General features: G+C 39.4%; 1 protein-coding gene across 1 annotated transcript; it reads right to left on the bottom strand.

Annotated features, from left to right (window-relative positions):
- Positions 1–2,029: 2,029 nt before the first annotated feature.
- On the bottom strand, positions 2,030–12,692 carry CUNH4orf51 (chromosome unknown C4orf51 homolog). The gene is made up of 3 exons (XM_032412698.1): positions 12,372–12,692; positions 4,698–4,771; positions 2,030–2,046 (listed from the first exon to the last, which is right to left on the bottom strand). Exons 1-3 carry the CDS (start codon positions 12,611–12,613, stop codon positions 2,030–2,032), a joined length of 333 nt encoding a protein of 110 aa, XP_032268589.1. The 5' UTR covers positions 12,614–12,692.
- Positions 12,693–16,396: the final 3,704 nt, after the last annotated feature.

Below are 16,396 nucleotides of genomic sequence, written 5' to 3'. Positions count from 1 at the left end.
GAACATATGTGCAAAGGCCCTGAAGTAGGAAATGGCTTAGCATTTTCAAGTTACTAAAAGAAGGCAATGTAACTGGAATAGCACGTGAGTGAAAGGGAGGAGCTGTGCAATGAAACCAGAAAGACAGGCAGGGTCCCATTCGTGTAAGACTTTATACAGGTTTTGGTAAGGAATTAAAATTTTATTGCAAGTGTGATAGGAAACAGAGAAGTGATATCATCCTGTTTATGCTTTAAGCTCTCCATGTGTGAAGACATGACTTATAGGGTAGTCTGGTGAGTTCTTACTGCTTTTAGAAGTCTTCCAAGGTTTGGAGAAGGCTTCACAGAATAAAAGTGAGAGTAAAAGAATAGGCAAAACAAGAAGGATGTTAAACATGGATACAAATACTCTTGAACTAACATGACAAACTGTCTTCATGGTGCCCTCTTAAAATATTAATGTTCTCCTAAACACTGTCACCCTTATAAGAGGCTATATACCATACAAACAGTTCCCGTTCCAGAGAGCTGCTTCAGGGACTTGGAATTTGTTATAGGTGGTCAGGGAATATCCCAAGGAGATCTCACACATGTTGTCATATCTGGGCTTTGATGTGGTCATACTATATAAAACCTCTTCCCTAGTATATATTATGTCTCCTGGAATGGCAAGAATCAAAGAGGCCAGTGTACCCTTTTGCAAGGGTACCTTGGGCACATCCTAGAGGGGTACGGGGCTAGGACACAGGTGTGGTGCTAAGAACAAGAGAAGGGAGAGAGAGAGCTGATGAGTGCTGTCCTATAGTCTGTGTTCCACCACGGAATAAATGGTTTCCGCCAGAGAGAAGCTTTAGTTTAAAAAAAGATTTGCTAGTGTCTGCCTTAGAGTGTAAATGGAGAGAAAGTGGAATTGTTTAACAATTTCTGTTTGTTGTACTGCAGTTTTATAATGCTTGATCTTTATAAGCCCACACATATATAGATGATTAGTTTATAACAAAGAAGCCAAGAGGGAAAAGGACAGTCTCTTCAATAAATGGTGTTGGGAAAACTGGCAACCACACACAACAGAATAAAACTAGCCCACTCTCTTATACTATACACAAAAATTACCTCAAAATGGATTAAAGACTTGAATGTAAAACCTGAAGCCATAAAACTCCTAGGTGAAAACATAGGTGGTAAACTCCTTGACGTTGGTCCTAGTGATACTTCTTGGATCTGATTCCAAAGGCAAGAGAAGCAAAAGCAAAAATAAACAAATGGGACCACATCAAATTAAAAAGCTTCTGCACAGTGAAGGAAACCATCAACAAAACAAAAATGCAGCCTACTGAATGGGAGAAGATATTTGCAAATGATATATCTGATAAGCGATTAATATCCAAAATATATAAAGAACTCATGCAACTTAACAACAACAACAACAACAACAACAACAACAAAAACCCCCAAACAACCCAATTAAATAATGGGCAGAAGATCTGAATAGACAGTTTCCAAAGAAGACATACGGATAACCAATATGTACATGAAAAGATGCTCAACATCACTAATCAGGGAAATGCAGATCAAAACCACAATGAGATATCACCTCACACCTGTTAGAATGGTATCATCAAAAAAGACAAGAATAACAAGTGTTGGCAAGGATGTAGAGAAAAAGGAACACTTGTGCACTGTTAGTGGGAATGTAAACTGGTGCAGCCACTATGGAGACCAGTATGGATATTCTTCAAAAAATTAAAAATAGAACTACCATATGATCCAGCTATTCCACTTCTGGGTATTTATCTGAAGAATAATGAAAACACAAATTTGAAAAGGTATATGCTCACCTATGTCTATTGCAGCATTATTTATAATAGCCAAGATATGGAAACAACCTCAGTATCCATTGATGGATTATCCATTGAATGGATAAAGAAGATGTGGTATTTATACAGTGGATACTACTCAGCCATAACAGGCAGTGAAATCTTGCCATTTGTGACAATATGGATGTAAGTGAAATAAGTCAGATGGAAAAAAACAAATACAATATGATTTCACTTCTGTGTGGAATCTAAACGACAAAACAGAGAAAGCAAAACAAAAACAAACTCATAGATACAGAGAATAGATTGGTGATTACCAGAGGGAAAGGGAAATGGGGGTGGGCAAAATGAGTAAAGGGGCCTAATTGTATGGTGATGGGAGATAACGAAGCATATGGCGGTGATCACGTTGTAGTACACACAAATATCAAATTATAATGTTGTACACCTGAAACTTATATACTAATTATATGCCAATTTTACTTCAATAAGAAAAAAGAGATTTTAACTTTCAGTAGCTATCGCTTTGTTCTTCTTTGAACATGAGAGATGAGCACGTGATAGACCATAGGAGGGAAAGCCATAACCAAATCAAACACTTGGAAAGAAAACTAATAGTAATGCAAAAGGAAAACCACCTTAGTGTAGGTAGAACAAATAAGACTGAATGAACTCTTTGAAAGGCAGTTGTGAAAAAGAATTTGAGAATACATTGCCTATGATGATCATAAATCACACTTAAGAACAGCTCATCTGATTTGCATATCTACGAAGGGATATATATCTACAAAGAGATAATCAACAGACCCATGTTCACTTGACTTCATGTTTTAACTCCCGTTAGCGGCTTCTAGCACAATTACACTTGATAATCCAAAAATTAAGCATGGAAATTGGAAAGAAGCACTAGAAGAAGTTATAACAAGAAGAAGTTATTACTTGGCCAAATTAAGTAATTCTACCTTGATGTATTGTCACCTCTTAAGGAAGAGAGGAGTCATCAGTTAAGTTAAAATGACCATGGGAGGAGAGTGAAAAAGGCAACATAGGCCAAGTCCCTTAAGAAGTCATCATCATGGGGGCGCCTGGGTGGCTCAGACAGTTAAGCGGCGGCCTTCAGCTCAGGTCATGATCCCAGGGTCCTGGGATCGAATCCCACGTTGAGCTCCCTGCTCAGCAGGGAGCCTGTTTCTTTCTCTGCCCCTCCCTCCTGCTCTGCTCTCTCTTGCAATCTCTCTCTCTCTCTCAAATAAATAAATAAAATCTTAAAAAAAAAAAAGAAGTCATCATCATGATATACACTGATGTTGTCTCTACCTTTCCTCCTACCAGTATTGTACCATAACAATAGCAGAGGAGGTAGGAAAATACATTAATACTATCATGTAGGAAATGATTGCTTTTGCTGCTCATGTTACCACCCTTCAAGACTTCCACCCATCCAGCTCTGGGACTGCTCATCTACCAGCACTCACGGGCCACCGGTGATTAGCATGGTTAATCAGCATTCTGAAGGGCACAGATAGCAGCATAAATGCAATAGGCCTGGACTCTGTGCCACTCAGATCAGATGCACTGTCACCTTAACTTACTGTGAAGGACGTGATCGGGCTGTTTAATTCCCCATGCCCTAGCTCAGACTTGTCTCCCAGCTATGCAGTGTGTTTTAATTTTCTGTTCATTACTGCAAAGGGGAAAAGAAAGTCTTTCCTGATTTTAACAATAGCACAAATGGTTAGCTGCCCTGTCCTCTTGCCTCAACAAACCATAGAAGAACACAGAAAACCCACCTCAAATGCACTATTCTGATAAAGCCAGATTTTATTAGGAAAGCCAGCAGAAAAGTGACTGCCCCAGGCAGCAATGAAAAACTTTTATCTCCATTATTTAGGAAAACCCATAAGGCTGCACGATACTTCATTTTACCGTCCACCCTCCCCACCCAACACATGCATGCACGTTAAAGCTTTAAATACAACAGCAAAACAAATGACCACAATATTTTATAAAGTACTAAAAAGTCCTAATTTGAGATTTCAATCATGAGTCTTATTAAACCTTCGAAGATGGAACCCTGAGAGGTGGAAGTTATATGGAAAAAATCTATTGTGTTTCTTCCTCAAAATCAGCATGTGTGGTGGATGACCAGTTGTCCCCTTCCCTAGTGTGCCGTTTTGTCACCAGGAAGTGGCTGCCCAGCCCGGGAACCCACTTCCGAACGCTCTGGAATCTAGGTGGAGCCTTGTGGCTGCTTGTGCCGTTGGCATGTGGGCATGAGAGCCGCGGGTCGTTTCCACGCTCAAGTGGTAGGAAAGCAGGTGTGCCTTCCCCACCCTTTATCCCGATGCAAGCAAAGGGCTCTGGCGCCCCAGGGGGTGGTGGAACGCCAAGCTAAAGGACATCTGTGTCCCTGAATCATCATGTGGAATGTCTGCCTGCAAAACACCCACCTTGGCCTTTATATGAAGGAAAAAAATGAACTTCTATTGTGTTAAGCAACTAGAATTTAAGATTTGTATTCTAGCAGCTAATGTTATTCTACTTTAATCAAAACAGGGTGGAGGTGGTTGTAGGTTAGTAAATATAGTTTACTAGTTGGTGGTTTATAGCTTTGGTTTCTCTTGTTAGTTTTTTGATGTACCCAGTAAAGTTCAGATGACATTACCTAAAAGCTCCAAACTCTGGGACTTGACTAATATGGAGGAGGACGTTTTGGCCCTGGAATAATTCATTTTTAAGAGTGACAGATCCAGAGGGCAACACACTCGTTTTCTTGCTAAAGACACCTTGCCTTTACTAGGCATAATGGAAACGGATGGACTACAGTCAAGAACCTACACGTTACAAAGACAGCAACCCTGGCAAAAAGGCTGTGCTCACAACTGACTGTTGCACTTACCCTTCGCATCTGTAGTCTCTCGGGAGCCAGCCCTGCAGACTGTGGGATTGAAGGCAGAATTTGGTGATGATATCCTGAAGCAAGCAGAAGAAACAAGTTATGAGTTCATGGGTCTGTAAGCCACAGCCTGTGGACTTAGAGGGATTTTCAGTCAGCTTCTCATTTGACTTCGTAAACTTTTGCTTCTTCTCCTCTCCTCTTTTCACGCTCCCAACCATAGCCCCGAACTCCCATTAAATCAACCCGACTTGGACTTTCTCATCGTCCTTAGTGATTTGTTTGTTCCGTTTTGTCATAAAAGGGTAAAATGTTCAGCTTTTATACGTGAAAACCTCAAACATTGAGTTCATAATTGTTTTAACAGGATTTGTGAGTCTTTCTCTAGGGAGTTGTTTTCAGAATAAGTGAAGTGCTATGAACGGAACAGGAAATATCACAGCAAGTGTGTTGATTTCCCAGGAAAGTGTAGGACTGAATAGCAGAGGAGTAATTCGGGAACTTACAGATGCTGTGTCTATTCTTCGAAACACATCTCTATCTCGGTTTCCCCGAATCCAGATACGATACTCTTTTAAGGCAAGCAGGGTCTTGGTGGGAAGCACAGTTATTTTGTATGGAATGGACAGTCCTCGATTTCTAGTGTGCAGCACATTGTTTTTGGCCTCTGATTAGGGGGACAAGAGGGTCTCCAAGCTCCAGGGACCTGGAACTGTGTGTGTGAAGTAGGGAAAGAGTGGAATTGATGTCAGCCTAGGGAGTCCCAAAATGCTCCTAGACATGCATTCAGCCAACAAAGTAGCCCTAATCATTCCTGAGAGAAGGGCTGCTAATCTACTGTGCTTCTTTCTTCTCCCAACCTACAACAGCAGATGAGTCAACAGAGGGTATTAATTTTAAAATGCAGATTTCTGAGCCTGAGCCCAGTAATTGATTTTCAATAGGTTTAGGTCAGGTGGTCCGATACAGGTAAGCAGTGGACCAGTTTACTGACTTCTATGGAAATCTTCTTTGCTTCTCTTTATATTTTTTATCACCTAAGCAGACACACCCAAACACTATGATGTGGGCTATTTAATATAAGTACATGGAATTATACAATATGTACTGCAGCTGGCTCACATTATGTTTGTGACATTACTGGGTGTAACCACAGTTTGTTCATATTCATTGACATTGTATGAAGATACCACTGTCCATCCATTCTGTTGTATAGTACTAATTCTACCTTTTGGCCTTTTCGCTTTTTTACTCTTATGAAAAATGCTTCTATAAACATACTTGCATGTACATGTCTCTTGGTGCACATGTGAAATGCATTTCAGCTGTGTGTACACTTAGAAGTGGAATTGCTAAGTTTTAGGGTACCCGTAGCACCAACTTTAGATGATAAGACAAACTGGTTTTCTTTTCTTTCTTTTTTTTAAGTAGGCTCCACATCCAGTGTGGAGCCCAATGTGGGGCTTGAACTCACAGCCTGGAGATCAAGGCCTGGGCTGAGATCAAGAGTTGGAGAGTTGGACGCTTAACTGACTGAGCCACCCCAGTACCCCAAGACCAAACTGGTTTTCTAAAGAGTTATATCAATGTCCGTTCCCATCAGCTGTATATGAGCGATCTCCTGTTCTACATCCTCACCAACACTTAACATTGATGGTCTTTTTAATTTTAACCTTTCTGGAGGGTTATTTACATGAGTAAGCTTGTTGTGGTTTTAATTTATGTTTCCTGATTATTTATGCAGTTAAGTACCTTTTGATACATTTATTCATCACTTGGATATCTTGGTTTGTGAATTTTGTTTTTTAAAATCTCTTTCCCATTTTTCTAACGGGTTGTCTTTTTCCTACTAGTTTGTAGGACCTCTTTATACCATATCATATTTACGAGCCCTCTGTCAGTCACTGAGTTAAAAATATCTTCATCCTCCTGTGTCTCACCTTTTCATACCTTTAATGGTGTATTTTTTACCAGAACTTTTTAATTTTAAGGTAGTTCAATTTATCTAACTTCTTCTTTGTGCTTAGTGCTTTCTGTGTTCTGTTGAAGAAATCTTTGCCAACCTCAAGATCATCAAGAAATTCTCTGTCATCTAATGGTTTTATTGTTTTGCCTTTCATACTTAGATCATCAATTCATCTGGACTTAATCTACCTAGAATTGAAAACATGGATTTTCTCTACTGCTCTGCCACCTTTTTCATAAATAAGTGTCCATATATGCACAGGTCTGTTTCTGGGCTCCTTATTCTGTTCCATCGGTCTATTTGTCTATCCTTGTGCCATAATACCATCTTGCTTTAATTACTGAGGCTCTATAGTAAGTTTTGTTATCTGTAGCAATCCTTCTAACCTTGTTTTCTTTTGAGAGTGTCCTATTTCCTGGCCTTGAATCATTTTGCCAAGTTCCACAAAAACACCTATTGGAATTGCATTGAATCTATAGGTCAATTTGTGGAGAACTAATATTTTTACAATTTTCAATCTTCCAATCCAAGAACGTGGTTTACCTCTCCATTTACTTAGATCATCTTTATTTTCTCTCAGTAATGTTCTATAGTTTTCGGTGTGGAGATCTTGCACATCTTCGATTACATTTATTCCTAGAAATTTGACATACTTTAGCAATATAAGTGACATTTATTTATTTATTTATTTTTAAAAATTTTATTTATTTGACAGAGAGAGCACAAGCAGAGGGAGAGAGAGGGAGAAGCAGGCTCCCTGCTGAGCAAGGAGCCCGATGTGGGACTCGATCCTAGGGCCCTGGGATCATGACCCAGGCCGAAGGCAGCCGCTTAACCGACTGAGCCACCCAGGCGTCCCGTAAGTGGCATTTTTAAAAAAAATTCATTTTAAAACTTAGGCACTAATTTTCTTTTCTATTTCCTGTTTTAATTTAAACAGTTACGAAAATTCTGTATTGTTATCCTTTCCTTTGTCATAAAATTCATTTATACATTCCTTCAGTTTAAAAACATTTCTCCTCTCTGTTCCACCTGTATTAGTTTTATATGGCTGTTATAACAAACTAATGCTCCCTATTTGTCTTGTGGCTTTTGGGAAGACCTGGCCCTGTGCCTCTTCACTTCAGAAGCATGGTCCAATGTGCTGCTGCTTCTTCATAAAGGGATTTGTCTCTGTAAGAGACACCCTAGGGCAATGCTTGCTTTCTTATCTCAACCTTGGACTCCCATGTGGCCTCATTGTTGCTCAGGAGGAATACAAGCCCCAAAAAGATGAAAGCTGTGGTAACTCTGACTGGGCCTTGCAGAATAATCCTGAAGTATTTGGAAAGCAATGATTTTCCTGAAGACCTATGGTCAGTCCTTAAAAATGTTCCACATGCTCTTGAAAAGAATGTATATTCTTCAGTTGGTGGGTTCACTACTCTAGATACGTCACCCAGGACAAGTGTCTTAATCATGTTCAAATTTGGTGTGTTCTTGCTGATTATTTGCTTGTTCCACCAGTGATTGAGAGACGTGGGTTAAAACGTTCAATTATGATTGTGCATTTGCTTATTTCTCCTTTTAGCTCCTCCAGTGTTACCCTTCTTAAATAAAAATTTAACTTGAAAACGCTTTTAGATTAACAGAATTATTGTGAAGATAGTACAGAGAGTTCTCATATACTCCACACCCAGTTACCCCTATTATTAGCATCTTACATTAGAATGGTATATTTGTAACAATTAATGAACCAATATTGACACATTATTAACTAGAGTCCATACTTATTCAGATGTCCTCAGTATTTTCCCTAATGTCCTTTTTCTGTTCCAGGATCCCATCTAGGATATGACATTACATTTAGTCATCATGTCTTCTTAGGCTTGTCCTAGTAGTGACAGTTTCTCGGACTTTCCTTGGTTTGATGACCTTGACAATGTTGAGGATTATTGGTCAGGTATTTTGTAGAATGTCCCTCTATTGGGAATTATCTGATGTTTTTTTCATGATTAGATGAGGGTAATGTATTTTGAGGGAGAAAACTACAGAGGTAAAATACTATTCTCATACTAAGGGTGAAGACTTAAGTATGGCTTATCATTGTTGACATTCATTAAACTTGATCAGCTGGCTTGAAGTAGTATTTGTCAGGTTTCCCCACTTTTCACTTTCTATATTCAATGGAAGAAAGTCACTATGCACAGCTCTCACTTAAGTGGTAGTGACTTATGCTCCACCTCTTTGAGTACAATGTAGCTACATGAATTATGAAAATGTTTTGCATGGGAGATGTGTCCTTTGTCTCTCATTAATGAATTTATTCAATCATTTATTTATAACACTATGGACTTGTGGTTATTTTATACTTTGGGCTATAATCCAATACTACTTTATTTTGTTGCTCAAATTTTCCAGCTTCAGTCATTGGGAGCTCTTTCAGATGGTTCCATCATTGTTTTTTTTATTTGTTTTGTTTTGTTGGACACTTTCTTACTTTCTGGCACTATAAGATACTCCAAACTCATCTTGTATATCTCCTGCTCCAGTCTGAGAATCAGCATTTCTCCAAGAAACTCTGATCCCATTACTGGAGAATAGTACCGGAAACTAAAATCTGGGTACTCGGTGTGCTTGCTGTTACAAAGTATTGCTCCTCTCAGCTGATGTCCCATGCTGATATGGGCTGCACATAGGACTTTCCTCCAAAGAGTAAGGAAGTACATGTGTGCATACTAATCTATGTATATACACAAACCAATAAATGTTTCTTTACATAACCATCTATATTTATATTGTTATGCATGAGTTCATACTGATGTATTCAATTCTAATCCATTACCATGTGGATCATTCTCACCTCTTAGTTTTGCTTTTCCAAAATATCATATAGTTGAATATGCAATATGTGACTGTCTGACCAGCTTCTTTCAGTTAGGGCTAGGGAGCTAAGATTCATCCATGTCTTTACTTAAAAAAAGAAAGCGGGGGGGGGGGGGGGGGGGGTCCTGGCTGGCTCAGTCAATGGAGCATCCGACTCTTGATCTCAGGGTCATGAGTTGGGCCCCCACATTGGGCATGGAGCCTACCTACTTAAAAAAAAAAATCCATCCATGTTTTTTTGTGGCTTAATACCTCATTTCCTTTTATTGCTGAATAATATTACACTGTATGGATGTGACACAGTTTGTTTTTTTTTTAATTTATTCACCTATTGAAGGACATTTTGTTTCCTTCCACTTTGGGGCAATTATGAATAAAGTGGCATTAACATTCATGGGCAGGTTTTTGTGTAAACATAAGTTTGCAAATCAGTTAGGTAAATATCTAGGAACATGCTGCTAGATCACCAGTAAGACTATGTTTAGTTTTGTAAGAAAGTGCCACCCCTCTTTTTTTTAACGAAGTTCCCTATTTGTTTCCTTCAAACACAAATGGCTTGTTTCCCTGGTGATTGTTTCCCTCACCAGACTATACGCTCCATGAAGACAAGGGCCGTGTGTATGCTTCCATCACGTATGTAGCCCCAGCACCCATCCTAAAAGACCTTACATATAGTAGGATCTTAATAAATATATGATGAATGAATGAATGAGTGAATAATTTAATAAATAAACAAAGCATCAAGACTTAGAACGTTATACTGAGCCATATCCCTGTCTTAGGAATTCCAAAGTGCAACTCTTTTTTTTGATTGATGTACAGTTGACATACAATGTTACATTAGTTTCAGACCTCAAAATGCAGCTCTTATTTTAACTTTGGCAGAGAAGTGGGATTGACACGGACAGTCTAAGCTCTGTATCTGTACACACTCATCTCCCAGGGCAGCGTCTTTTCTTTTCACACGCTGGTAAATTTTACATATTTGCTGTTAAAACTGACTCAGAAACAAATGATTAAGACTTCTCCCAAATTTCTTCTGTCTTTTCACTATATGGGTATTCAATGTACTTGGTGAATAGATAAGGTGAATAAAAGGTATTGTGTTTTGTACACCTTGATGTTTTCCCGACTTAACACATTTTAAATAATCAGTCATTTTATATTTTATTCAATAATCCCCCTTTGGACCATTTTGGTTTTATAGCAGTGTAAAAATGTCTGCTTATAGCTTTACAAAATTTTAATCAAACAGTTTTCGTCCAGAACTTAAGACATTTGCCTTGGGGCTAAAATTAACCAAGACAAAGATTAAAAACAAAAGCAAATTTAGAATATAAGCAGTGTTTTCAAAATGAGCTAAATCTGCCCTTCATCTTCATTTATAACACTGACTGGCTTCTTAACCTATAATGGAATAAGCTGTAGTTGTGCCAAGATTATATTTACTTTTCTGAGGTCCCAAAAAACAGACAGACCTCGCAAGCTTTGGGTCTCCTATGGTTTGCAATGTCACAAGGGGCATTGGTCGGAAGGATGCACCTAATGATCACAATTTAAATAGGACACAAATTTATAGTTCTGGACATTTTCACCAGATGTCATATTTCTGCACTTTTTTTTAGTGATTAAACTTTTTTCTACTCTGGTGAGTGGATCTGTTTGGATGCCAGATTTCAAACACTATTTTCAGGGAGGACCCTGGCAGTGCTTAAAGATTCCCCCTAATTGGCCAAAATGTACTTCAAAATTCACAGAATTTGCAAAGGGATTTCCAAAATTAACTGAAGTGTCAACATACTTGAGAGCCATTAAAAATGCAGAGACTATAGTTTGTTGGAATAAACTAGACAAGGCATCCAATAGAAAAGTCATTCTGAGATATTTCAGCTTTAAGCACCATTTTGATGATTTGGAAAGACCTGGAAGGCAATATAATTAATAATTACTAGGGCATTATTTGAGTTATTACTCACATCTCAAGTTGGAGCCAAAAATCCAATTGATTTTCAAATAAATTTCCAGAATTTGGACAAGATATTAGACAATTAATATCCAGAGGAACATATTTCATAACAAGTCCTCATATTTTTCCACATTTCTCCTTACGCTTTCACTGAGCTATTTGTGGTTCTCTGAACATGCTTGGGATTAAACACTTCTTTGCCTTTGTGCATATTCTCTCATCCATGCACTATACTTTTCCTTTCCCCACCTAAGCCAGCTCAGAGGAAACCTGCTTTACTGAGATCTTTCCAGAAACACAATATCCCCCACCCCAGACACTGATAAAATCTCCTTCCTTTGCGACTACTTATTTCTATGGTTTCAGTTACCATATTAAATGAATTAATTTTTTTCTGTGGGCCTATAGAAGACTTAAAGTGAACACCCGGAAAATGTCTTTCAGGCCCTCACCGCTTGCCTTTACTGATAGACAACACAAGGTGGGGAAAGAGGAGGATTTAGTCCACTTGCCTTCTGCTCTGAGGGAATTTTTCAACTTCTGAAAGTGGAAAAACTAGACCAGAAACAAAGAGAAATTCTAAGGAGCACCTCTTTGCCGAGCAGACAATACAAAATACCTACAATTTAATCAAATACTCACATTTTTATCTTCACAGGAGTAGGTAGTTATATATAATGTTAGGACTAAAAGAGAATATAATCATAATTTCAGCTGGTAACTGACATTTAGCTCTTCTTCCCGCTGACATTTACACAGGAAAATATACAGAGTTAAAGTCTATGAAGTCTCTCAGGGTCCACAATACCCTCTTCCTCTTAAGAGCATTCTTGTCTATTTATAGTGACATATCCAGGTGCAAATTACAAAGAAATCTTACTGGTTACACTCAGGCCGATGCTGTCCTGCTTTAAAAGAAAATCGGGTGCTCACGGACTTATCCAACTTATCCAGTTGTTTTTTCCGGTAACTGCCTGTGTACGTTGTTACAGATGAGTCCAACCATCTTGTTTCCTTCTGCCAAGATGCTCCAGCCTTGCGTCTGATCAGATCGAACTCTTGAGAGGTGAGAGGGCTAAAGGGCAGAACGATTTGTGGAGTCAAGTAGAAGAAGTGTGACATAGCTATGGATGGCCTGCTCTGGATGCCAACTTTTCAAGCCCTCTGCATAATGGACAATTAATTTCCTTTTGGTCAGCAAGAGGTAATTGACTGGGCTCACCAAACTTTGTAATTCTGACTCTCACAGAATGCAGAAGCTTAAGTCTCTTGAAGTTGCCAAGCAACAGATCACAGAATTCCACAAATACTAGCCCCCCCCCCCCCCCCGCCCCGACAAATTTTAACTAGAAAATGTGTAAGGTATGTAAGTTTCTGGCCTTTGTTCTGAGCAACATACGGCTACAAATGATGGCAAGAAAGCAGGTGGCTACAGCTTTTATAAATAAAGCAGTGAATCCCAGTGATGCTGGCTTAAGAGGTGGGAACAAGAGATAAAAGAACAGTGCCAAGCATTCACTTCTTCTAAAGACTGGGCTCCAAGGGTCTGGAAGCAAAACGAACCGTTTGTGATGTCAACAAGAGCAGGTGACTCAAACAGCTTCTCATATGTCATAGAGCAATGGTGCTTGGGCTGGCTGCACACGAAAGTCATCCCAGGAGCTGTTAAAATCAGCAGAAGCTCAGACCTCACCCACATCCCCAGGCCACCCCCATAGATTCTGATTTAACTGGTCTGGAGTACGGCCCAGGCTCTGGTATATTTTAAAAGCCGACTCCTGGAGAATTCTAAAGACAGCCAGGGTTCAGAATTAAGGTCGTTGAAATATCACTGTGAGCCTTTTTTAGGCTGAGGGGTGATAGTATTCAATCTTCCATTCACATGATTTCCTCCATCCCTCACTAATAAATACTCTAAATCTGTGTCATTTGTTTGCCTGTCCTTCTCTGCAATAACCAACAATTCACTGACAAATCAACTAGATCTTTCAACATTACCAGCTCTTGGAGCAGTTCTCAACCTTCAGTGCTCATGCACACAACCTGTGGACTTCTTTATAAATGCGGGATGGCATGCCTCATCTGGATCAGCACCTCTGCCAGTAGATCTATCATCATCATTGAAAAAACCCCATCTCCATAGGAGTTTAGATCAGCGCCTATGGGCCTGTTAACCATGCAGAGACCTCAGTCCTGCCTTCGCAGACTAAGTAGGTGTGAGGAAAAGCCCAGGAATCAGCCTAAGAACATTGTTGTGTGATTCCGATGCAACTAATCTTTGAATACTGGGAATACTGCTCCAGGAGCTGAATTCAAACCATCCTTTATAGGGAGGCTGACACACTACAGGCCATGTTTCTTTGAGAATAAAATTATTTATAAATAATTGGCAGTATTTAAAATTAGGAGTTTCTTTCCTTAAGACGTTGCAATTTGGAACATAAGCACTTCACCCTAGAAGACTTAGCCAGAGGTTTCAGACCCCAGCTGCTTTTTTCCATGGAATTGGGGCTCCTTAGAGAAATCCAGATCAGATAAGAAGATGGGGATGCAGAGGGAAGGAGGGGCCCAGAAACGCAGCTGCCCAGCTCCTTTAAACCCACCCGGTGTCAGGTAATAACTGTGCATGTGCTTCAACCGTTAGCCATTCCAGCAAAAATCATGGTTTTAGAGAAATCTCTGCTAGCAATATATATTACTTTGAGACAGGAACATCTATAGAACAGATTGTGAAAGATTATTTGTAGAAAACATTTTAAAATCTTCTTCTTAGGTTGTGTGGCAGTCTACAAACAAATATGTGATAAAATAAGCTCTTTAAAAAATAAATTATGGCATAAGTGTACTTTATCATCACATTCCTGTCCTTTATATTATTTTTATTTCTTCTTCCCAAATCAATTATGGTATCACTTTAACAACTATAACCTCAAGAACCAAGAGTGGTGAGGGGTGCCTGGGTGGCTCAGTCGGTTAAGTGTCCGACTCTTGATTTTGGCTCAGGTCATGATCTCAAGGTCATGAGACTGAGCCCCACATCAGGCTTTGCACTCTGCGTGGTGCCTGCTTAAGATTCTCTCTCTCTCCCTCCCCACCCCTCCACCCCTCCCCCACTCATACACGTGCACTCTCTCTCTCTCAAAAAAAAAGACTCATATTAGGTTTAGGTGGAATTATAGCTTAGTTCATCAGATGTTGAACAAGTCTGTTAAAAATAAGTCGGACTTCAAAGTAGAGAATAAACAGAACAGACTAACTGAATTTATTATCATAAGTATTTAATCTGTAAAATCCTAGAATTCTAAAGAACTTCCTACTCATTCTATGTTCTCATTTGATCAGACGCTTCACTCCTCTTGGACATTCTCAGTGCTGATTTGTATGGTCTGACTTCCAAGTTGAGAGTCTAAATCCTCTAAAAACCTCCTTTTGGAACTGAATTATGGCAAGCTATGTTGTTCAGTCCCTGGTATTTCAATGTGAAGAAAAAGCTAATCAAGAGCACTAGGACAATGAACTCTGGATTGTGAGTGAGATTTAGTGAAAACAAGCTTCCGGAGTGAGTGACCTCATACTCAATAAAACCAGCAGGTGGCGCACTGGCAGGTGGGTAGGCCTTGACCAGGCTTCCAAGCATAAGCTGATTATTCTAATGAGGTGTTAACAGGTATTAATTAAAAGAGTTACATGGTTAAATAAGTTTAGGATGAGTTGGAATAGACGTGTTTCTTTGCTGTAGGATTTAGAGCCTTTGATATTTCAATGTGCACTATGAATCTTTCAAAGGGGCCTGGGTAATGAGGCACTTCCTAAACTTACCTGACCACAAGACTCCTTTTGTGGGGTGGGAGAGCATCTCTGGGTATTGCCCTTCTATGCAACAGTCCAGGGACTGAAAAGGCTAGTGGTCTCTATAGCTAAGACAATGGCTGGTCTGTAGTCTCTGGAATTTACTAAATCTTGACTAGATCTCCAGCTAAACCACGGACAGCCTCACAAGAGGGTAAATCAAGGCAGTATTTTTCTTTTTTAATTGAGATATAACATCAAACAGGAAGGTACACAAAAATACATATGTGTACATCCATGTAACTTCTCGTCCCTTTCCAGTCAAAACAGTAACGCATGCGCGGGTGCGCGCACACACGACCTGTAACCACCATTCCCATTTCGATCACCACAGACTAGATATGTCAGCTGTATTCTGTGGAGGCAGAAATGTACTGATGCCATTCCAAGACGAAACCAGGAGGAAAACAAGTAGTATAAAGGCCAGAAAAAGCAGAATTCCCTTGAGAAAAGAGATCCCATATGAAGCTAAAGCTTCCAGCTCAGCAAAAATCTGTCTCCTCCCCACAAGGTGCCAAACTGTGATATTTGGATAAGTGTAGCCAACAGCTGAATGAGCATGCATAATGTGTTATAGTTAATAACTGTTTGAGTCTGTCAGTTATAATAATATTAATTCTCAGCCCTTGATCTTGGAATACTTTCTTCATATTTATCAATTCTGTGATTTGGAAATTTTTATTAACTTACTCATCAAAAACCTGGTCTAAATGACACAGGAAACCAGTTGCAACAGGACTAGATGGAAATAAAAGAAGGGTAAAGTGCAAAGGAACAGGAAAATAAAATGGATAAAATTAGCGAGGAGAAGCCTAAAAGGAATGCTCTTTTGTCTTGTCTTTCTGAAATTTATTTTTGGTTATGTTTATTGTTTGAAAACTGAAACTGATTGCAAACAATGTATACACTGTGATCCTGGTTTGTTTAATAAAAATTATATAGGTGTGGGGCGCCTGGGTGGCTCAGATGGTTAAGCGTCTGCCTTCGGCTCGGGTCATGATCTCAGGGTCCTGGGATCGAGTCCCGCATCGGGCTCCCTGCTCCTTGGGAGCCTGC

This window comes from Phoca vitulina, unplaced genomic scaffold, assembly GCF_004348235.1.
Source record: "Phoca vitulina isolate PV1807 unplaced genomic scaffold, GSC_HSeal_1.0 scaffold14, whole genome shotgun sequence".
NCBI lineage: Eukaryota > Metazoa > Chordata > Mammalia > Carnivora > Phocidae > Phoca > Phoca vitulina.
This window is presented reverse-complemented; position numbering and strand designations above follow the sequence as displayed.

Bases quoted from the DNA above. Each gene is read 5' to 3' on its own strand.
- CUNH4orf51 (XM_032412698.1), bottom strand. From the start codon at position 12,613: ATGTCACACTTCTTCTACTTGACTCCACAAATCGTTCTGCCCTTTAGC. The intron at 4,772-12,371 runs GTAAGATTTCTT...TGCTTGCTTCAG, and splicing joins CATCGGCCTGAGTGTAACCA to GATATCATCACCAAATTCTG.